The sequence below is a fragment of the Gracilinanus agilis genome, chromosome 5 (assembly GCF_016433145.1).
Source record: "Gracilinanus agilis isolate LMUSP501 chromosome 5, AgileGrace, whole genome shotgun sequence".
In the NCBI taxonomy this organism is placed as follows: Eukaryota; Metazoa; Chordata; class Mammalia; order Didelphimorphia; family Didelphidae; genus Gracilinanus; species Gracilinanus agilis.
The window spans coordinates 300,800,008-300,823,275 of NC_058134.1; the positions used below are offsets into that span (position 1 = coordinate 300,800,008).

Consider the following 23,268-nt stretch of genomic DNA (forward strand, 5'->3'; position numbering starts at 1 on the left):
TTACCATTTTGTAGGAGACATGTTGACCAAGCTGAGTAGGGACTAGAGAGAAGTAAACAAGAAAAAATGGTACTGTTTGGGGAGGGTACATTGGAGGAAGTGAGACTGTTTTTCTTGGTGAGACCACACAGCCGGCTTCAGACGACTGCAGGCCTGTCCCGGGGAGGAGAGGCTAGCCTTGTTCTGTTCAACCTTAAGAACAAGAGTCATCATGCTGGGAGTTCCTGGGAGAGAGCTTCCTTTTGAATCTACAGAGGGACCAGAGATGGAGTGGGCTACCCCAACTCCTTGACATTGGAGGGATTGGAGCAGAGGTGGGCTGCCACCTACTGGTGGCATTGGAGTAGAGACCTTTCCTTTGACAAGGTGACTTCTGAGCTCCCTTCTCTTTGGAGAATCCATCAGAGAACTCCAGGCTTTGATTTGAGCATGCTTCTTTGTGGAAGGCTCTTTCTCAAGGCAGTTGTTGAAAGAGATCATTCAACTCAGCAAGAAAAGAAAAGTGAAGACTGACAGTGACCCAAGGTTAGGTGTTGTTATGTGTATGAATCTGAATTGAAATCCTAGCGTTGCCCCTTATTACCTAGATGATTCCACAAACCAGAGAGAGGGTTGGTCTGTCTTCAATTCTGTGGTCTTATGACAGTAGCTGTGAGCTTTCTCCATTTTGGACCCTCAGTTTGGGATTCCATACTGGCTTCTTCTTTCTGCTACCATGGGGTAGATCTGATTACCCAATTTGGGGGTGATAGGAGGGAACAGAGAAATGTTTTACTGTCACAATAATGGGATTTCTCAAATTTTTTCTGAAGCATTTTAGTTTTTAAAATCTTATTTATTTTTTCCATGGTTACATGATTCATGTTGTTTCCCTCCCCTCTCTCCCTCCCAGAATTGACAAGCAATTCCATTGGGTTATACATGACCTGAAGCTCTTTAGAGTTAATTTCCTTAGAAAAATCTATATCTCCAGAATATATTTTATAAATCTTAGAAACTTGTTGATTAAATGCCTAATGGCAAATTTAGTTCATGTTTCAATGTCTATAGCAAACTACAATGGAGCTCAAAGCGGGTAATGGAGTAATGACTCCAGCAGAGAGAAGCTAGGTTGATGAGCTCTAAACAAAGCTGACTGGATGATCTGCCTGTCTGGTTCATCTCTCTGAAATATGGGAAAACATTTCATTGTAAATATGGTAATATAATTTTTTATTTATTTTATGATACCCAGCAAATTGTAGCTGTCCTCATTTCTGTTTTCATACTTGCATTTCCCTTGCCCCCCACCCTTCACTATTACCTCATTGTTCTCTTCAAAACCTACTTTGACCCTGCAGCTTCCCTCCAGAGTCTATTATGGTAATGTTGCTTTCAGGAGCCTCTTATTGGAGCTAAGAGGAATGACAGTCATTAAGATTGTCCCCATGGCCTCTTAGGGGAGGGCTGCCAGGATGCCCAAAGACAGGCTGGGGCATGACTGTCCCAGTGGCTTCTCTTTCCCGTCCTCCTTCTCCTGGACCTCCCCGCTGCCCTCATCATACATTTCTGTGGCCTTCTCTCTCGGCATGTCCCCCTTCTACCTCTTGGAGGGGCTGATGTCTGGTTCCCTTCAGGGGTGCCCCTTTTCCCTACTGTCCTCTTGATAGTTCTTGGTCTTCTGTTCTTCTGAAGCCTTCTGTACTGTTGCGTAGAGAAGGAGCCAGTGGATAAGGTGAGGAGAGGCTGCAAAGGTAGATGGTAGAATGGGCAGGCTCCTTGAGGAGATGAAAGGGGCTGGGACTAAAGGCACATTGTTATTGGTGAGGAGAGAGACTGCATCTTCCTTTTAGACCTGAGAACAGCTGATGAAACTGAGGTAATTTGAAGTACATAGTTGGAAAGAGGAGGGAGCCATGAATGGCCTTGATCTTTTTCAGGGAAGTATTTGGTAAAATTCTGAACTATGCTGGGGTGAGGATATACCAGAGGGAATTTGAGGAGAGAAGAAAAGGTTTGGAATGGTCCCTGGAAAGTACATTGGTTGGATGAACTGGGGGAAGAAAAGGACTAGTGTAGAGTTGCGCAAAATAGCTACAAAAAGAGAGACCGGGGGATCACTGGTCCAGGGTCCCAGCATCATACCTTAGAGCTGGATGAGATCTGAGGGGCCATCACATCCGTCCTCTTTCATTCCAGAAACTGAGGATGAGAGAACTTAAGTATTAGAGAGGAGATTTCTGCTCCGGGCTGGCCTGAGCGGAGGGCCCATCTAGCTTAGAGATTTTGGGAAACGAGCTCTGTGTTTCAGTTTAACTATTTAATGTTCATTTACTGTAGGAAATGTCCCAGGCTCAATGTTCTGTACTCATCCTTTGGGCACCATCTTGAATGCTTGAGCTTCTCTCCTTGCATACATTTATTGGTAAGGGGTGGAGCTGGTGGCAGCACTTTTGATACTGTCAGCTTCCATTTCATTTTTCACTCATTGTACAGGCAGAGTATCTCTTGGCTTGTGTTTTGTCCTTCCTCCTTTTTTCCCCTTTTTGCCAGGCTGTTCTAATAGCCCTGCAAGGCTGGCAGTGGAGGGTTTTCTGGGCCCTATAGAGCAGCTAATATTATTTTTTCTTCATTTAAGAAGTAGGACAAAGGGTTAAGTCAGAAGTTAATTTCTTTTTCTTTTTCTTTTCAAATAGTATCCAGCATGTGTATGGAGCCCAGCATCCTCCTTTTGACCCATTAGTACATGGCACGTAAGTTAAATGTCACCTCTAAAATGCTTGTCTTTTGAGTATTTGTTTGGAGAGGGTAATGAGGCCATACCACCCTGGAAAGGATGCTAAAGAGTGAGCCCAAGGGCTGGGTTTAGGGGAGGTGGGTAGAGGGCATAGGGCCATCTCCCATGCTGAAGGGGATGGGACATACAAAGGCCAAGAGGCAAGAGTTTGGTCCATTATTCCCCAAAACTTTGAGCATTCTTTCCTTTAGCCGTGGTTGACTCTCAGTGATTCAGAGCCTGTTGATTTGATTGGTGACCACTTAGTGAAACCCTTGCTCCCCTCTCTTTTGCTGTGCTCTTGTGTGATAGTGACTCCCTTTGAAAACTGGAAGAGAGGTTCTAGAAGTCATGTAAAAGAGAACCCTGATTCCATTCTCAACCTGTCCCATGGTAATGGGCCAGCCCTTTGGGCAGTTAGGATTTAGAGGCTCTTTTGTATCCCATGATAAAGCTGAAACCAGGAGATCCTGAGCTCTGATGCAGTGGAATCCATGCTACCACATTGCCCTCCCTTGGTTAACTTTGACAAAAGTCTGGGATGGGAGAAGGAGTTTGAAGCTAGTTGCCGAAATCTGGAAAAGATTTGAGCGTTCTACTTAAGTCAGCTATCTCTGGGTTCTTTTATAAATCTCCTTAGAGTTAGCCCAGCAACTCTCCCCTAGAATTCTCTTTCCTCCCTCTCCAGGGCTGTCATTTGCACACGCAGGCCAAAGATCCTTTTCCTTGTCTTTCCTGTGTTGTGATGGACTGAGGTTTGAAAACATGTGTGTGTGTGTGTGTGTGTGTGCATGTCTTTGTGTCTATCTGTCTGTGTATTTCTGCCTCTTGGCTGCCCTATTCTCTCTTTTTGGGTGTGACTCCTGGGAAACTTATGAGTAAAAGCATTTTATTTCTAGGTTGATTAAGACGGTCCCCAAGACACCAACCACCCCAGTGAAGCCCAAGAGAGTCAGCACTTTCCAGGAATTTGAGAGCAACACAAGTGATGCCTGGGATGTGGGGGAAGACGACGATGAACTTCTGGCCATGGCGGCTGAGAGCCTGAACACCGAGGTGGTTATGGAGACGGCCAACCAGGTTATTCAGAACCACAGCCGTCGCTGCCAGGAACAACCCAGGCTGCCTGAGGGGCATGTCTGTGGTGACAGCGAGCAGGCCGAGCATTTCTGTGACCTCCCCTTGGGGACAGGCAGTGATGGCAGACTAGTAAAGTCTGTCAGTGAGAGTCACACATCCCATCCTGCAGGTAATAGTCCAGACAGGCTGTAGAGGCATCCCTTTCAAGGCTCGGGAAGTATCCTGGGCCTCTAGTTAGGGGAAATGATGGTGGCTGGCAAGGGTGGAGATCAGGAGTGCAGGTTTTGTTCCTAGAGTCTCTCTCCTCTGTGTTCCTGTTAAGGCCTCCTCTTTGGGCATGGGCCTTGCTGTCTGAGCTTCATGGGGATGGTAGTGAGGGACCAAGGCACAGAGATCCTTGGCACCCACTTTCTCCCTTTTCCCCTTCCTTTTTTCCATCTTGCCCTCTTCCTTCCCCCATGCTTTGTTTCCTCTTTTCCCCTCCCTTTTTTTCCTGTTTCTCTCAAGTACCAGAAAGGTGTGTCGAGGAGGTAACATTGTTAGTGACAGTGACGGTGACAGCTAAGGGTTCTAGCCAGGCAGGCAACTGCTTTCACTGGCTCTGTAGGGTTATTCGGCCCTTCTGCCCACCTAGAGAGAGATCTTAGACCCTCTGAGCCCAAAGGAGTATTCCTGCATGCTTCTCTTTACCCAAATATTTGGGGCCAGAAGCCCCACCAGACTCTGCTCAAAGCTTCCCTCACTGCCTCCCCAGGAGGCCCTTTCCCCTTGGGATATCTGAAGTCCTTCTTAGTAGGTTGTTCATGGTTCTCAAGTTAAATCTGTGGCCAGATTTTCAAGTACTTGAGTTCGTCTGAGGTGAGGCAGCTTTGATTTTTCTTGTGAATTTGGTATTCCTTGGATTGTGTGCCTTGTACACTGTCTTTTTGGGCATCATCATCAGAGAAGAGATATGCTGGCCCTTCTCACAGGCCAGCATCACTGAGACTGAAACCCAGCAGAGCTCCGGAGGCTGGTGGGCAGAGCTGCCATATGCCCAGGGAACTGGGTGTTGGAGTCAGAGCAGTCCTGTCTACAGTCTTGTGAACAGCATCCAGGAGGTCTGACCTGCATGAAATCTGGAGGCCTTGTGGGTCTGGGCTTCCAGCATGGACAGTAACTACAGCAGTTCTTGAGGAGGCCAGTGGAGAGATTCCTAGGCTGGGAACCCAGGGTCCTGGGCTCTGCTGGTTTCTCTGCTCTAATCCACAGTGGGTTCCTTGATTGTTGTGACCTCCCTGAAGTTTAGAAAGGTGGCCTCGAAGGTCCATTTGGACCCTGATGTCCAGCCATTGCAGTCCCAGAACCCTTGCATGGGCCCAATGGGAAGCTGTAAATTGGATATGCATTTTGACTGGTTGGGTCAGGAGGCTTTTTTTATCTTGTTCTGTAGAAAACAAAACGTGGAAGCCAAGTAAAGCTGGTGGGACCGAGGGAGTCTGCAGGTATATGAGGCCAGAGCCACTTGTAGGGCTCTAGGGGAGGCCAGCAGGCAGCTAGCAGATGCCCCCCTTGGAAGCCTACTGGGATGAATCTGTTTCCATGACAACAGAAACATTGGGGGAATACTTGCTGAGGGCCAAGCAACACGCTGAGTTGGAAAGTGAGAGGCAGCCTTGAGCTCGGTCTGTTCTTGTCTCAATAATGAGCTCCCTCCCCACTTGGGTCTCCTGAGCCTGGTCAGCTGCCTTGCCAGTCTTGGCCTCCCTCAGGCACCAGCCTCCTCAGTGCTCTCCCAGCCATCCTTCCAGCTGCTTTGACTTGGTCATTCTCCAACTCAGCTCTCTCTGTGGTTCCCTGTTACCTTAAGTTCTGTTTGGTATTGAAAGTCCTTTCTGGCCTGACCATGACCTGTCTTTCTGGACTTCTTCCACATTTCTCCCTTTCTTTGAGTTCTGCTGTCCATCCCTATTGACCCTCTTGCTGTGGCACTCTCAGGCCCTTCCATCTCCCATCTCCCTGCCTTAGCACTGGCTCTTCCTCCTTTTGGCTCTTTGCCTGGTGGACTCTGGTTTCCTCCAAGGCGCAGCTAACATGCTAACTTGGGACAGGTAGCCTTTGCCCACTGCTTGCATCCTCCCTCTACCCTTGTATTCATCTATCTAAGATGTATTCTGGATGTGCTAATAGATATTCATGTTTTCTTCTTCTCCCCCTTAGAATTCTCCTTGCTTCAGTTTTTGAAACCCCTGACCACTCTCTTCTCCTCGATCGATCCTCTCCTCCTTCCTCTCTCTTTCTCAGTATCCTTAGCTAGATCCTTGTCCATGTGGTACCCTCTCACTGTGGGTGTCCTGTAGGTCTCTGTCCTGGGTCCTCTTCTTCTCTCCCTCCGTACTCATCAGCTCCCATGGATTTAATGACCACAACTTTCAGATTGATTTTTTTAGCCCCAACATCTCCCCTGACCTTAATTCTCATATCTCTGAATGCCTGTTGGACATCTCAAATGGCACATGTCTGAAATGGAACTCATTCTCTTTTCGCCCAAACTCTCCCTCTTCCTACTTTCCCTGTTACTCTTCAGGGCTATACCCTCCTCCTGGTCACCCGGACTCACAATGTAGGCGCCACCGGGGATCCTGCTTCTTTCTTACTTCCTACCAAACAGGTGCCAAGGTCTTTTGGCATCTCTCTTTGGCAACTTTTTGGCATCTCTCCAACGTGCCCCTCACTGTGATCTAGGCCCTCATCCCTTCTTGCCTGGACCATTGCAGTAGCTTCTGGGGACAGGGGACTGCTCCAGATTTCTCCCCACTCCAGGTTCCTCCATTTAGTTGTCCAGTTGCTTCCTCTTAGGTGCAGGTATGACCCTATTGCCCCCCTCCCATTCAATATACTTCAGTGATTCCTGCCATCTACAGATTCCAATATCAAGTCCTCGGTTTTGTATTCAAAATCCTTCTCCCTTTGTAGGCCTCTTACATCTTATTTCCTGACACCAGCCTCCTGCTGGTCTGTGAAGAAGACACCTCATTTCTCACATCAAGGAAACAAAAGTCTTAAAGTAAGAGTTGTGGTGTCCTGAGGTCCCCCACAGCCAGAACTCTACAGGGACAAAACCAGAAAGTGGGGGACATTGTAATCAGATGAGACTGAGGAGAGCTATATACCTTCCTGCCTGAGTTACAGGAAGTAGAGGGGGACTTTTCTCTCTCTTCTCATCATTTTCCTTTTGGTGCAGAATTAACATGTGTTGCCTGAATGCTGAGATGTCTTGGTGGAAGAGAAAAGGATCATTGATATTCTCACTCTATGTTCCTCCCTCCCATCTCTACTCCCATCCTCTCCCTGACCCCAGCCCTAAGGCAGCACCCTGAGCTAAGGCAGGATTGGGGAGAGCTCTGCCTGGGGTGGTTGGGAGAGGGGATATGAGGCAGGTGCCTTGGACCCAGTTTTCCCTCCCTTCTCTGCAGGTTTAAGTGGGGCACGGTCTGCCCAGGGGCCAGAGGAACCTCCTTCATCAACAGCCTCAGGGTTTTTGTCATTGGGTTTTTTCAGTCTGTATTCTGAATCTAATGAGTTCAGTTTGTGGGAAGGAGCAGCCACTGGAGTGATTTTCATTCCTAACAGACTGACAGCATGCTGTCAGCAATAGATGGATATCAGCGTGTTCAGCAGAGTCTCTTGTTGGCCCCATCACTTGCCTGGGTGTCATTTTTTCACTGGAAACTTAATTTTTGTTTTAAGAAAATGAGGTGAAATGCAAAGCTATGGTTTCAGACTTTGAATGTTCTAGAACTGTTGAAGTGACTGATTTAGTGGGTGGGTGGGCAGGAAGTCTGGTGGAGTGGCAGAGGGCAGGGCTGGGGACAGGAAAGAGGCTCAGGCTCTGATTTTCACTTTGTAAACCTTAAGTTAGTAAAGCGGTGTGAGCTTGGGAGCCTTGCCCCTCTCAGCCCCCCAAAGGCAGCTTGTTCTTTGGTGACCTCACAACTTGGGAAGGGCATTGGGCTATGTCTCAGCGCCCAGAGGTTTAAACCTTCTCTTCCCCTTTCCTGCTGAATGATCTGGCATCTCCTGGCCTTAATTGGAGCTTCATTTACCTTATTTTTAAAAATTTCCATTTTTTATAAGCCCTTACCCTTTGTCTTAGAATTGATACTAAGTATTGGTTCCAAGGCAGAAGAGCCATGAAGGCTAGGCAGTGGGGCTTAAGAGACTCTCCCAAGGGTCACCCAGCTAGGAAGTATCTGAGACCTACCATCTCCTGGCCTGGTGCTCTATTGTCTGAGGCTTCCAGCTGCCCTTGGTTACCTTGTTCTTAAGTTGAAGTAAATGGACTTGGTGATGGAGAACCCTCCTGGCCCTGCCTGTCCCCCGCTTGGTGGGAGTGTGATGGCAGTAATTGGTGTATGTCCATGTGGCCACAAGCTTCCTCCCTTCCCTAACCCTCTTGCCTCACACACTCTTGTAGGGTAAAAGATCTGAGAAGACAGCACAGCACCCTAGAATCTGGGGGGCACTTTGAGGTACCCCCTGCCTCCCTTGTGGGACTACAGAGATGGCCTACTTCCATGGCACCAGCTCTGGAGTGAGGGCTTCTAGGTCCATCTCCTGCCTTGGATGCTTGGTCCCGTTATGGATCGGAGCAATTCCCTGCTCTTCCCTGGGCCCTAGACTTCTCTGTGGAATGAGCAGGTTGGCCTGGGGCCTTCTGCTAAGATATACACCATCTAGAAAGAAGGAGTATGGTTCTTCTGTGCTATCTAGGCCTTCCTGGTGCTTGGTTTCTGGTGTCTCCTTTTAAATCGGTTGGCTCCGTGTGGCTTTTGGGCTGCCTTCCTTTCCACGCCTCTGGGAATTGGCTCTGGGATGTGATGGAAATGTTTGAGTGGGAGGGTCTGAGGAGGCCTCCCTGGTTCTCCTTCTCCCTGTGACCCCAGAGTCCTTGAAAGGGCTCCTGAGAAGCAGCTTCTACCATGACTGGGAGTTCCTGTGGCTCATGGGGCAGAAATCTTCCTGTCTGCCTGCCTGCCTGCCTGGTGCACTTGCTCGCTGTCTTCTCAGGCTCTTCCCTGTGCATGGCAGCCCTACGTGAAGCCCTCTGGGCACAGATGGTCTTCCTTGGGCTCTCTTTAGCCTTTTCTTCTCTGATAGCTTTTCTGCACTGTCTTCAGCTGCACCGTGCACAATGGGACTTCATGGCCTCTGCTTCTCCTTGGTGGAGAGTCCTGGGAAAACGTAGTGCTCTGATTGTGCCCTGACCCCGGCAGTTTTTGGGAGATTCTTCTCTCCTCAGCCCTTGGTTCATGCTAGCCCACCAGCACCTGCTGAGCATCACACCAATGTGCAGAATGCCACATTTATCCCTGCCCAATCCGAGAGTTGGAGGGAGCCTTGTAGGCAACCTAGTGCTGTGGCTCTGCACCTCTTAGCCTCATGGACCCTTTGGCGGTCTGGGCAGTGACCCCTTCTCAGAAATGAGTTTTGAGCAATTGAAGGAAATGCTAAATTTCAGTTAAAGGTCAGTGAAAATAAAGCTGTAATTTTTAAAACCTGTGTTCATCGACACTGAAATCTGCCCACAGGCCCTAGGTTAATATTGCCATTCCAGCCAACCATCTCATTTTAGAGATTACCCACCCGGTGTCACACGGTCAGTAGCAGGGCTGGGACTTGACCTCAGGTCCCCCGACTCCTGTGCCCATTGCTTTAGTGCTGTGTTGGTGAGCCTATGGCATGTGTGCCGGAGTGTGCTGCTCCCCTCCCCCTGGACGCATGCCTGAGGACATTTCTCACGTGACCCCCCCTTTGCCCAGCAGCCCAGCGGGAGCGCTTCTGCTCTCCCTGTAAGGTGGGGGTTCCCATGTAGCATGAGGGAGCAGTTTGGGCACTTGGTCTCTAAAGGCGAGCCATCACTGCTTTAGACTTTGTGCTTTTGTAGAAACTCGTATATGGAAACAGTCCTTGCTGCGACCTGGCACCCCCTGCATGTTGGGTGGACATGATACCTTCACCTTTAATTTGGTGCTGAAAGGGTTGGGCATTTGGACCAAGAGCTGCTCCCCTCAGATGGCCTGGCCACCCTGACCGCTTGGTGGGCTGGGGAGGCTCTAGAGTCCCGTGTGTGCGTTTTCCATTCCCAGAATGCCCTGTCTCTATGCATTTCCAGGCACCTCTTCACAGCCTGGACAGTGCCATCTGCGCCTCTTGAAATTACCTTCTACTTCCTCTTCAGAAATGCGGAATCAGAGAGAACCTGTACGTGGGAGAGGACTCTGAAATCATGGGGCTGGGGGACCTCACATCAGCCGGGACTGGACTGATTGGCTCTTTTTCGTTTCCCCTTGCAGAAATCCTCGGTGACGCAGCTCCTTTGCAGCGATCCCAGTCTCTCCCTTATGCCTCCACAGCCCCTTTAGCTTATGGATCGGATGAAAAGAATGCCCTTGGCCCACCAGCCTTGACAGAGAGGGAAGCCTATCGCCTGGAGAAGTTTAGACAACTTCTGGCAGGGCCCAACACAGATCTTGGTAAGTCCTCATCTGCTGCAGGGCTCCCTGTTGGGGTCTTCCTTCTCTGGGGTTGTGTCCAGGGCACAAAGAAGAATCCGCAGTGTGCAGTCCTGGACCAAGGCCTCAAATGGAGATCCCAGGTCTCTAGTACCTCACTTAGATCTAAGACCAGCTTTTTGCTAGCATTCACCATGCCTTCTCTCCGTCCCCTCCCAGTTTGCTTCCTCTCTCTCAGGATCATGTGGCATCCTCGTAGCTGCCTTTGCTTGTGTTAGTCCAGCAGTGACTCCTGACTGAAGTGCCATCTTCCTTTTGGGTGGATGCATTTCACAGTCCATCTTGATGGCTGTTGTTCCAAGTATCACTAGGTCAGCCTTTTTCCTTGGCATGTGGAAGGGAGGACAGAGTCGGGACAGGCTGTGAGCACAGGGCTGCTTGTGGAGCCTTATGTGGAGGTAAGGAAGCCAGGTTAGGTCTTTGAGGTGTGACCATGCTAGCCTAAAGGCCAAGAGATGCAGCTTCTGCTCCATAGGTTGGCTGTGTGTCCCCCAATGGCTGTGCTGGGCTTTTAGGGATTCTGATTATAGTCTGTCCAATCCTGGTTCAGGTTCTGTCTCTAGAGACACACTTTTCCTGGAACCCAGTTACACACTCTTACTTGCATATTTCTGCTTCCTAATGATGCTTTCAGTGTCTCCTCTCTCTGGTTCATCCTCTCCCAGCTGCCCATATGATTGCCTGATGTATAGGTGGGCCAAGTCACTGGGCTCTTCAGAAGCATTCTACGGCTTTCTGGTCCCGATAAGACAAACAGAAGCCCCTGGTATTTAGGCCCTTCCTGACCTGGGTCTTGCCTTTTTTCTGCTCCTTACTCCAGTGAAAACAGACTTCTAGGTTGCTTCCCAAGCCTTGGCCCATTTTCCCATTTTGCATCTGACCTCTCCCCCTGGTTCTATCACTTGCTCAGGTTCTTTCCTTGTTTTGGGGCTCTGCTGAGTGGCTTTATCCAAGAAGCCTCCCCAACTGGCCCAGGGCCCTCTGGGTCTTCCTTTGCCCAATTACTCCTGAGCTGTCCAGTGACTTGCTTGCTTTTTCCGGGGTTCCTTTTCTCTCTGTCTCCCTCCTAGCCTTAGGGGGTACTGGATAGCTATTTCCTGGGGATTGCATAAATAGTTGGGGAATAGATGAGTAAATGCTCTCTCCTGGCCTGAGGGCAGCTTTGGGTGGGGAGGAATCCTGGGAGTCCTGGGCCAGCCCAGGGCTTGATCTCTGCAGCCCTTGTCTCTCTGCTAATCAGAGACTTAGCCTATAAGCTCTAGCAGCAGGAGGAAAAGAAGGGGCTCTCTACTCACCCATCAGATACTGATTAAGTGTCTCTTGTGGGCCAGGCCCCTGGGACATGGAGTCCCACTGTGGACCCAGCTGGAACTTCTGTGACAGTTGTCTTTAAAGGAGGGAGGGGGGTGCTGGGTGCCCTTTGGCAAAGCTGGCCCTCTTTCCCTTTGATCTTCCTGGGGTGGAATTCCCTTAGAGATGGGAACATGGATAACTCAGCAGCTCAGATTGTGGCCCAGGGCAGCTCCTGTCCAGGCCTCTTGTAAGCGCCTCTAGTCCCCCCTCGCTGCTCTATTTCATTGATTTTGGTTTCGGTTGGTAGCTGTTGGAGCTTCTGATTGCCATGTACCCGGCCTCCTCTGTTCCTTGGGGACCTTCAGTTTTGATTCCCTCCAGTATTCTGCGGCCTTCAAACATGAAGCATCACTGAAAGAATATTGGGATTGAAAAGGTGGGAAAGAAGGTGTTCAATGCTCATTTTGACCACAAACTTTACTGGCAGCTACAGTGCTCAGAACACTGGACCCAGAGTCTGGAAGATCTGAATTCAAATCCCACCTCAGACATTTACTATCTCTGTGACCTTGGGAAAGTCACTTTAGCTTCTTTATCTTTGCCTGTCTCAGTGTCCTCAGCTGTAAAATGGGAATAGCCAGGGCACCTTGGCACACACCAAGGGGTGCTTGGGAGGATCTAATGAGATAATAATTATAAAGCTGGCAGTATCTGGCAAGGCCTAGTAAGGGCTATATTAGGGGTCGGCAACGTATGGCTCTCGAGCCATAAAGTCCATTTTTTTTTCAGGCGCTGTTATAGGAGTGGCACTGTGAGCACTGTACTGCTCACGAAATTACATTTTAAAAAATGTGGTGTTTGTGGCTCTCATGGCCAAAAAGGTTGCCAACCCCTGGGCTATAGAAATGTTAACTATCATTATTTAAAACCACTAAAATGCTAATGAGATTGTCTTCTCACTCCTCTGAGTCTCTCCAGGGCTGGAATTTCCTTGTCTTTGGGATCTGCCACCCCATATCTCAAGAATTCATAGTATCTGGTCTGTAGGTCATTCCTTGAGTGAATCTTAGCCAAGCTAAATCTCTCTCCCATTTCTGGAGGAGGCAGGGGGAGGGGTGAGATGCTCCCCACTCACATGTGAGAAAAGCCCAGCAGCTCACTGATTTTAAAGGGAGTTGCGTGTTCCCTTTAATAGGATTAAGAGGATCATCGCTTTTGAGCTGGGAAGGCCCTTAGTGATCATCTTTTTTCTCCCATAGGCCATATTTCCTTCATCTTTTCTAATCCCATCATTTCTCTAGAGGAGATGGGGGTGGGAACAAACATTGTATTCTGCCTTCTGTAAGGAGTCAGGCGATCTGAGATGAGGTCCTGGATTTGGTGACTCTCCGCCTTGGTCTTTGCCAGGCTCTTGGCCTTCCTGGCTCTGGTTTTCCCAAGCTTCTTCCTCTCTTGGATGTTTGCAGCTCTCAGCAGTCAGGCCCTTCTGTAATAAGAACAACTTCACAGGTGCAAGAACCCTGGTTTGCTGAATGGAAATATGTTTTCTGAGCTTTTTGGAGCTGCCATTTCTGCCTTTGATGGGAATGTCCTGTTTGCAGTAAGGCAATGGGGTAGGAGAGAGGAGCTGCCGGCAAAGAGGCCACTCTTAATAACTGGCCCATTGGAGCAGAAACACTTGTTGTTCCCTTTGTGTGCTGTAGGGGCTGGAAGTAATTGCAGGGGTAGCCCAGGACTTACCTCCTCAGAGGCCCCTTTGGAATCTGTCATTGCTGTCCTCTGCTTTCAGATCACCCACATTTCCTAATGGGTTTCTCTCCCTCCTTGTCCCTGAGAGCCTAATGAATCCACAAGAGGAAATCAAAGAGGTTGCAAAGTTAACCAAGGAATGGAAGAAATCTGACCTACACCGCATTCCACCTCCTAACATGGAAAGATATATCTGTGGGCCCTTTGGCCCCATACACTTTGTGGGCACACTTATGCCCAATTGAATCCTGACAACTGCTTTGACTGCCTGTGTGACCTTAGGCAAATCACTTCCCACGCTGAGATGGGCCTTCCTGGGCCTTATCTATAAAGGGAGAGAGTGGGATTAGGTGTGGGGAGCCTCTGAGGTCTACCATTATTTATACATTTATGTATAAAGCTCATTCTAAAAACAAAGAAAAATAGATTTTCATGAAGATCTGTGACTGATGGAGAAAGTTATGTTTTCAAGGTTCTTATAAAGGTGTCAGGTTAGCCCAAAGAATGTTGAGTCCTGTGGAGGTGGCAGGCCTAGAGAAGGCCAAAGTTTGGGGAGAACATGCCCCTTCATGCCTGGGCTGCTGCCTGCCATTTTGCTTGGTTGTTGGCCTTGTGCTCTCCCTCCCTTCTTCTCCTTGGCTCAGGGAGGTAGGCTCCTAGGCCTCCTGGATGCCTTGAACCCTTTTCAGCGATGCCTCACTGCAGGGGCCTCTTCAGCCCCCAGATCCCATGAGGACTTTGTGAAATAACTGGTGTTTCTGCTCCCTTTGGCCTTTGTCTTAGTCCCTGTTTCCTGATGTCTCTTCTCCTGGCCCCCTCCGTCTCGCTGTGTGTTACAGTGTGGACCTGGAGACCCATGCAGCTTCCTTGCTTACCTTGGATGTTGGGTCTTGTTCATTTGGTCTTTCGGAATTTGAAAAGCCTGTTCTTCAGCCGAGAACACAAGCACCAAGCTGTCAAGATGTCCTTCTTCTGGAGGGCTCTCCTGTCCTGTGTTGCTGGCTGCCACCTCCTTCCCTTGCCCTCTGCATAGCCTTGGTCTGAACTGGGTCTCTGAGCCTCTCTATCCCTCAGAAGTCTTGGGGAGAACAGTTCTATGTGCTGCCCATTATCTTCTGGAGCTGCCTCCTGTGGGTGTTTCTGATGAGGATCCTGGGACCTCATATTGCTCTATTGTCAGATTTGAGATCTGCTTTTCCCTTTTGGACTGACTTCCCGAGCCTTTTGGTTGTTCTTGTTTGCTCTCGATTCAGGTAGGGTTTCAGAACTTGTGGATGATGCCAGAGCTCCTCCACAGGGTCCAGGCACTTCTTTTTGCTCTGCTTTCAGGCCAGGCTACTCTTCTTCAGGTTATCCAGTAAGAAACAAAATTGTTAGGAAAGACCTGAATTCATTTGGTGTTTTGTTACAGTGGATTGCGGTCTCCTACAGTGCTCAGGCCATTGAGGCCTTCTGTCCCCATCCTGTAATCTGCCTTGGGGAGACCTCAGCCATAGAGCATCCAGCCTAGGTCAGAAGGCACTCCTGCATGGCCTTGGCTGCAACCCTTGTGTGTGACTCAGACGCCTCAGATTCCCCCCTTTCTGCCTGATCCTTCCCTGGAACACAAGGCCCTCCTTGCCTCCCTGAAGGTCAGGCGGTTTACTTGTCTGTGCCACGTTCTGTTGGTGTACACACTTCCCCCTGAGAGCTGTTGGGCTCCTCCCTTACCCCTGTGTAAGTGTTCAATTTAATGGTTTGGCCAAACATATGAAAATTATAAATCTTTTATTTATAAAAGAGGTAGAAAGAGTGAAAGTACAAAAGACATTAGCCTATCTAACTAAATATAGTTCCAGCACTTGGCTCAGCCAGGACTTGTTAATCTTCCATCAGAATTAAACTCTCTTCAGAAGACAGGAAGGGAAACCAGCTCTCCACTCCCCCAAAACAGTGACTGGAGCTGAAGGGGACTCCTGAGGCCGACTTTCTTCTTGTAGCCCACTTCCTTCTTGGAGCTCACTCTCTACTAGCCTCCTTCACCAGCCTCCTCCTCAGGGATTTTCATGGCTTTTATGGTGGTTTCCTGTCTCTGCCCCTTTTCATGGGGGCCAACCACAGCTTCCAAATTGTCTGAGTTCTCACCTTTGGAACCACACCTTTCTGAGTGTGCGAACTCTTAAATTTCTGGCTTGTTCTCACCGAGCAGCAAGTACGGTGTGAACTCACAGAGAACCAAGAATTCCCTTTCACACCTGTGGCAGCTTTGTTGCTCTCTCCACTGTCTTGGGGTTTTTTGCCCTTACCATCAAGTTTGTGTTTCAAGCCCTCCTGACCAGGCAGTGGTTCTCTGGCCAAACACATGCTTTCTCTTCCATGTCCTCAGCTCTCTGCCCTTTCCCAGGAGCCCATCATTCTGGGTACAAAAAAACAAATTCTGTTCTTTGACACCTTCTGTCATCAGTTTCTCTGGGCCCCTCACATCCAGAGTCATAGCAGAGACAGAAATACCCCCCCACATCCCCTAAAGGCCACCCAGTTTCTACCCCAGAATAATTTTTGTGTATATTACTTGAATTGGCTTTTGAAATAGGCATGTGTCTCATGCAAACAAAGTTCTTTAAAAAAAAAGGGTTGCTCTGGGAGCAGCTAGGTAGCACAATGGAAAGAGAACTAGGCCTGGAGTCAGGAGGATCTGGGTTCAAATCTGGCCTCACACACTTTTCTACCTGTGTGACTCTGGGCAAGTTAGCTAATCCTGATTGCTCAGTCTTGCTGCTCTTCTGCCTTAAAACTGAGAGTATCAGGGTGGCTGGGTAGCTCAGTGGACTGAGAGTCAGGCCTAGAGATGGGAGGTCCTAGGTTCAAATCTGACCTCAGACCTTCCTAGCTGTGTGACCCTGGGCAAGTCACTTAACTCCTATTGTCTAGCCCTTGCCACTCTTCTGCCTTGGAAGCAATACATAGAGTTGATTCTAAGGTGGAAGGTAAGGATTAAAAAAAAAAAGAATTGATAGTATTGATTCTAAGACAGAAGGTAAGGGTTTTAACAGCAAAAATAAAGCTGCTCTGGTCCCTGCTGAGCCCACATGGAAGGCCTTGTTCAATTCTCCTTTCCAGCACGCTGGCTGTGTGACCCTGTGTGAGGGAGGCACTCCTCTGACTTCTAGGCCACTCTCTAGAACTTCCTGAGTTACAGAGAAGGTGCTTGTCTGCATTGGTAGATAGAATTTCCTTAACTGAGAGTTGTCTCTTACTAGTGAAATGCAAGGTCTTGTTCCTCTCCCTAATCTGGAAATAGAAGGAAGCAAAGCATGCTAAGGACATAAAATGTTGGTGCCTCAGAGGATTAGAATACTTGATTGCAGAAGTGATGGACCTGGCTATTGGTACACAGTTGACAGGCCAGTAGCTAGAGCAAAGAGGAAGGTGGCCTGAACTGGGCTGCAGGCAAAATTGGGGGCTGAATTTTCCCTTTGGGCCATGTGAAACTGAGATTCGATTGGTTTTACAATTGTGTGACGCTTCAGGACCATAGTGCAAATTGTAAGCAAAGCAGGAGACTCCAGTGGCGTTCAATAAGTATTTGTCATCCTGGGGTCTCTAAAATGAGTTTAAATAGTCTGCCAGACCCTTCCTACCCTAACGTTGTTTGAAAAGAGAGATTGAGTGGGAGAGTTCCTGCCCTTCCTTCTGGTGCCAGATCATGGAGCTGTGTCTACAAAATGGTGGTTGGTGTGTCTTTTAGGAGTGAAGGGCTCAACATTGGATGGTTCCTTATTCCGGCTTCTCAAGGGAGTATGATATTCAACAGAAGAAAAGGCTTCCAAATGTAGAGAGAAGGCCAAGTCGAAGCCACATCTCAGTTGTGTGTTGGAGATCCGAAATCCGTAATCCTGAGAAGGGAAGACCACAGGCTGTCCTGGAAATGGGCGTAGGAAGACTAGAGTCTTCCCAATGAAACAAAAGCCTTCAGGGCTTCAGAGAGTGATGCCAGGGGCCTATAGGTACCTTCTCCAGGAAGGACATCTAGGATGACTTTAGGAAGAGGGAACGATTTGTTCCAGTGACCATGGAGGCAGCCGAAGCCGAAGTCAAGTGGAGTGTTAAGAGCTTGCTCAGATAAGGAAGACACCGTGGTCATACACTGCATTCTGGGTCATCACCTGTTATCCTTATTTTTGTTCTGCCACTGGACTGGGATGACTCTGGAAGAAGGAGTGAGGATGATAACTTTGTGCATCTCTCCCTCACCAAAACTCAGCTCCTGTAAAAGTCAAGACATCACCCTGTGATGCTGTTGGTCCTCTTTGAAAATGAACAGCAGCTGGAGGAGGGGGTGTGCCTTGGTTGTGTATCTCAGACCTGAGAGAAAGCCTCAACTCAGATGAATCTCTGACCTGTACTCCAGTAGTGTGGGCCATTTACATCTTGGTCAAATAGAAAACAAAGATTTAGCTCATACTTATGAAAAGGAAATGATCTGTCAGTGTTTTTGGTTGTTCTGTGTCTGCTATCATATGGAAGTATTCCTACCCTCTTTGATTTTTCTAGATGAGGTAAGGGAAGCCTAGAGAGGGACTTGACTGGCCTTAGGCCACACAAGCTGAAAATAAGGAGTTGTGATTCTAAGTTGGGTCTGATTCTACCTTCAGGGTAGACGCTTGTCATGCATATCACCTTAAAAATACCCGTCATTGAAATAATTCATTCTGTGACTTCTCATCCTGTAACCTGAAGTTTTCCTGCCTTGAATCACTTTTAGCATTTATCTTATCATCTTCCTACTCTATTCAAGTTCTCTTATATTTTATTGGCCCTCATACTTTTGTATGTCTGTAATTTATCTTAGAATGTGTGGCTCCTTCCAGGTTATTGATATGCCATGTAGTGTCCAAAGATGTCTGAGCTGTGATTCATGCCACCCGCCACCGTCCCATTCATCTCTGCCAGGACCCTCCAGGTCCTTCGTTCCATATTCAGGTCAGAGGACATCATTTACTTGTCTCTTTCCTTTACCAACCTTCCGGATCAGACCAGTCAGTGAATACACCACTGAAGCTTGTTCACTTCTTGCCCTTGCTCTTGGTTATTTCCTTAATAAAAAATCTATTGAGTTTCATTTTCATTTGTTGTGTTAAGGAAAATTTTCCTGGGGGTGAGCTGACTTGATACCAGGGGGCTTTTCCTGTTCTGGGCCAAAAGTGTAAGGCATTCATACAACTTATCTTGCCGCCTCATTCTTGGCTTTTCATTTTGCTATATTTTTAATACAGGAGATTTTATATATAACTCAATATACTTATTAAACAGATAAGTCATTGTGGGATTGTGCCCATTACCAACCCATTACAGGATTCATTTGGCCCTTTAATCCCAAATTGAGTTCTGTCTGCCCTCTTGCACTTCCTGTCCTCCTATTGGGTGTTTCATCCTCTTCTGCCTTTGATCGTTCATATCCATTCTCTTTTCACAGGGAAAGAACAGGTTCTCTGTGTCTGCAGACTATGAGCTAGTGTTCACTGTTGCCTTCTCTTCTTACTACTGAAGTGGTCATGGGCCCTTCCCCAAAGCTTTTAGCCTCCTGTTTGGTCATTCGAGATCTTGGCTCCACCTCTCCTTTGTCTACTCTTGCTGCATGACCTTTACTACCCAGCAGATCTTCCCATTATAAACTGCCTCTGGGCTCTCAACTGCTGCTCCTCATCCTCTGCCATGATCTCTCACCAGGCAGGAAGAATCTGTCCGTTGTTCTTCCCGTGTATTTCTAGAGAGCATCATATTGTCTCTGTGCTTGCCTTTAAGGAACTTTCCTGTTTTAAAATCATGTTGCTAATTAATTTCTACTGAAGAGAGTGATCCTGGCTTGTCCATTTTCATTGGAGTAAAAGAAAGAATGGATAAAGCCTTTATTAAGTGTGTCCTGTGTGCACTGCACTGCGCTGCAAGCTGGGGCTATAAGCAGCAAAGTCAGGTCATCCCTTCTCTAGAGGAGTCCGTGGTCTGGGGGACAGATGACAGTTGTGGGGGGTTCCAGCTGCCAGCCCAGTAGACAGGTCCCCCAGGTCTCAGGGGCAGTGGCAGAGCTTCTCGAATGTCACTTCCACTAGTCTCAGCAGCTTCTGAGGCTGAACCACTGGCTAGGCTAAGGCCTTTGGTGACAAGAACGTTCTTCCCCGGGTCTTCAGGGCTGACAGGGGCTACAGTTAGAAGCCAGGTTACCTCTTCCCTGCTATTGCTTTGCAGAATGGTGATTGAGGGCCCTGTTGGGAGACTTTGGGTTCAGGGTCTTGGGCTGTCCCCATCAAGAGCTGAGGGACAGATGGATGGTGGTCAGTGTGGTGGCAGGTCTGCAGGAAGTAGTGATCTATCCTCAGAGGAGTCTCCTCTTGAGTGCTGGCCCTGCTGGTTAGTAGCTGTAGAATTGCAGGATCTGGAGAGCATTGTGTGCGCACAGTGTGTTACATCCCTTACAAGGATCCTGGGAAGTAGGAACTCTTATGATCTCTATTTTACAGGTAAGAAAACTGAGGCAGGCTGAAGTCATTTTCCCAGGGTCCCATAACTAGCAAATATCTGAGTCTGGATTTGAACCCTGGTCTTCCTGACCATAGGCCTGGTGCTCAAGGCTGTACTGAACCATCGGCTGCCTCTTGTGGCTGTGGGCTCTCCACAGAGATCTGGAGCTCCCTGGGGCTGCTTGAGCTAATAGAACTGCACTCCTGGTCTGTGTGCTTTCCTGGCTTTCCTGCTTAGTGGGCTCATTCACCGAGTCACCCTGGCACAGAACCTCAGGGCCCTTCTGGATGTTGTCTTCTTCCCGACATTCCTCAGTCATCAGTGGTTTCTGCTCCTTTACTAACCCCACTGCTCGACTTCATTGACCTGTCTGATTCTCTGCGACTTCTCTTGAGTATCTTGCCTTCTCTCCATGACAAAGATTTCTTACTTTGTAAGATGCGTGCTTTGGCACACTTGGCCTTTTTATTACTTCATGACAAGCTCTGTGATTTTCTCGGTGTGGGTGTGCCCTTTACCCCTGCAGGTCTCTGAGTTTCCCTTCTTTAGGAAATTGCTTGTGGAAGGGATACGGGTGAATAGCACGTGGTGGTCAGCCCTCTAGGTCTTTTCCTTTCGAAGCCTTGTTAGGTTGGAGTTCAAGAAAGAGTCAATCAGTCTATCACCTGGACTCATCCCCAGATCCCTTTCATTGTGGGTAGGGCCCCCTGGAGCTCCACAGTGTCAGGAGGCATTATTGGTGGACATCAGTGCAGGCTGGTCGAGGATTATTTTTCAGGCATAGTGACTAAATGTTTCTGTGTGACTGCTTGAGGAAGCGCCATGGAGCAGAGCCACATGCCCCGCACCTTGTGATTTTGTTCACCATATTTGTAGGAGTCCTGAAGCCATGACCCAGGCATTGCTGAGATGTGGCCAGCCAAGGGCTACCAGGAGAAGAGCTTGTCTTAGAATTAGAGGATTCCAGTCATGGGCCCCTTATGTGTGTGACAATCTCCCTGGGCCATCTGGGTCACTGTCCTCAAGAAATGAATATCACTTGAGGGCACTGACTGGCTGTGGGTGCAGGTTATATTGGAGGAATAGGGATTAGGCTTGTTGGATTAAAATGCAGGGTGGGTGGGAAAAGGCCAAGGAGTTGGGGCTTTCTTTGGTATGTAATAGGGAGCTACCCAGTGTGTTTGAGCAGAGCAGTGACATGATCAGAATTGTAGCATGGAAATTGTGGGCATCAGCACAATACTGGGGTCACAGTGGCAGGCAGTGCTGAAGAGAAGGCCCCAAAGAAGGACCAGCGTGGCATCTTGTTTGGGGCAGTGTAAGAGGACCAGGTGGTGGGAACAGAACCCTTTGGGAAGAGACATCGTCTACATGTATCCTCCCTCCTTCCTGGGCTTTTAGGGTGTCGGATGGATACAGCCTTAGTTGTGCCCATTTGTGTCTGTGCCCTCGAACCTCACTCTCCATTTCAGAAGGGGATTCCATCCTGGCTGGTGACCTTGGACAGGCCCCTTCCTTTCTGAGAGCTCCAGGCAGTGCTCCAAGTTATAGGTGGGGTGTGATCCATCTGTGATGGCCTAACAACAACAACAACACTCAAGCCCTGTGTGTCCTTGCCCTAAAGGGCTTGTTTAGAAGTGACTTCCCAGTTGGGGCGGCCAGTCAGTGAGGGCTTCCTGGAGCCTTCATTTGTATGCTTGGCTGGGCCCACCGAGGCAATTTGGTTAAGAAAAGCCAAGCTGTACATATTCTTTCATTGGTGGGCTCATACACAGTCCTCTGTCTCTTCTTTGACATATGGAAATGCTCATGTTTTTGATGTTAAATAAAAAATATTTTTGGCAAAAGTAAAATATTTCATAGGAATGAAGCCTAGACTTGTGGTTTCATCAGCCTCGGGAACTCCCAGGTGAGGAAATTCCCTGTACTGCTCCCTTCCGGTGCCTCCTCCACAACTTCCAGCTTTCAAGGTGCTCGGTGCCTTCCCCTAACCACTGCATATCTTGAGACGCCACTTGAACCCAGAGCTTTCTGGTCTCCAAACCAAGGAGGCGAGCTTTGAGCAGTTGCCTTGGACGGAAAAGAATGTCCAGACGGAGCTGTCCCCAAGCCTCAGCCTTTCCTGGCTTTGTCTGTAACCTCACCTGACTTGGCTCTTGTGTTTGCATCTTGGTTTTCGAGGGAGCGTGTGAGAACCCTGTAGTGTGCTCCCTGAGCCCAGGGGCAGAGGGCCCCCTTTCCGTCTCATCTGGCGCCTAGGGGAGTTGGAGTAGAGCCCTCCAAGGCCACATGCGCCAGTCTTCTAAAGGCTTTGGAGGTGGGAGGCCGTGGAAGTAAATTGGTGACTTGGTTTCTGTTTGGCAGTCGGTGCTGGTGCTTTGGCTTCCTTAGTTTCTCCCTCGATTTACTAGGATGCCTCTTGGCTGCTGTCGCTCCCATCATTCCCTGCAGGGGACAGAACCTCTGGTCACTTTGGGGAGCCCAGGAATGTTTGTGATGAGTGCAGAAAATGGACATTGTGGAACGAGGTTCCTAAATATCCAACTTTGCCTCATCTTTGCTGATTGGAGTCATCCTTTCTCCATGCTGCAGAGGTTTCAGCTCAGTCACAGTGCCGTATCTGACTTTATTTTCAGTTTTCTACATGTATTTTGAATAAGTCTTTTGTTCCATTGAGAAGATTAAGGGCAGTGTTTGCTTGAAAAAATTTTAATGAAGTACTGAACGGAGCTATTATTCATTTTAGAAACCAGTTGCTGTGGTTACCAGAGTAATATCAAGCCCTTTATTCAGTGTTTCCCTCTTCCTTTTTTGACCGTAGGTTTTTGTTAAAGGCTGTTGGGGGAGCTACAGATCCATGAGTCCAGCCTCCAGAAAGAATTTTCTAGCTCTGTTGAGTTAAATCATTCAAGGAATTTATGTTATAGGAACATAAAGCTTATAAATCTAGTTTATCATATCTATCATTTAATTGTTCATGCAAGCCAGCTCTTCATGTAGCGATTTACAGTAATCTCAGTGAAATAACAGTTTTGTGTCACAAAATGAATAATGCATGCAAAGAAATTGTTGAGCTCCTTAAAATCATTATGCTCGAAATATTCATCTCTTTTATGTGAAAGTGATCGAATGATGATCTGCTTCGAGTTGCAAGGAAAATACTTGAGAGACTGTTCTTGTTTGCATTAAAGGTGGAGTGGGTCACTGGCTCTCAGGAAAGAGCTGTTTATTGGCCGGGGACTGAGTGGATTCCGGCACGGGCCCTCATACCTGCAGTCAGGTGGGCACACAGCCGAATTAAGGCTGTCTGGTTGAATTGGTCAGTGGACGTGTTAGGTG

The 23,268-nt window shown here is 48.4% G+C and overlaps 1 protein-coding gene across 1 annotated transcript in view; it reads left to right on the top strand.

The window, feature by feature from the left end:
* The window catches only part of TBC1D22A (TBC1 domain family member 22A), a 346,099-nt gene that overhangs the window by 13,075 nt on the left and 309,756 nt on the right, over nucleotides 1-23,268 (top strand). Inside the window, exons 2-4 of the mRNA XM_044678628.1 lie at nucleotides 2,676-2,732; nucleotides 3,655-4,004; nucleotides 10,171-10,350. Coding sequence (XP_044534563.1) covers nucleotides 2,676-2,732; nucleotides 3,655-4,004; nucleotides 10,171-10,350 — 587 coding nt within the window. The remainder of the gene's footprint in view (nucleotides 1-2,675; nucleotides 2,733-3,654; nucleotides 4,005-10,170; nucleotides 10,351-23,268) is intronic.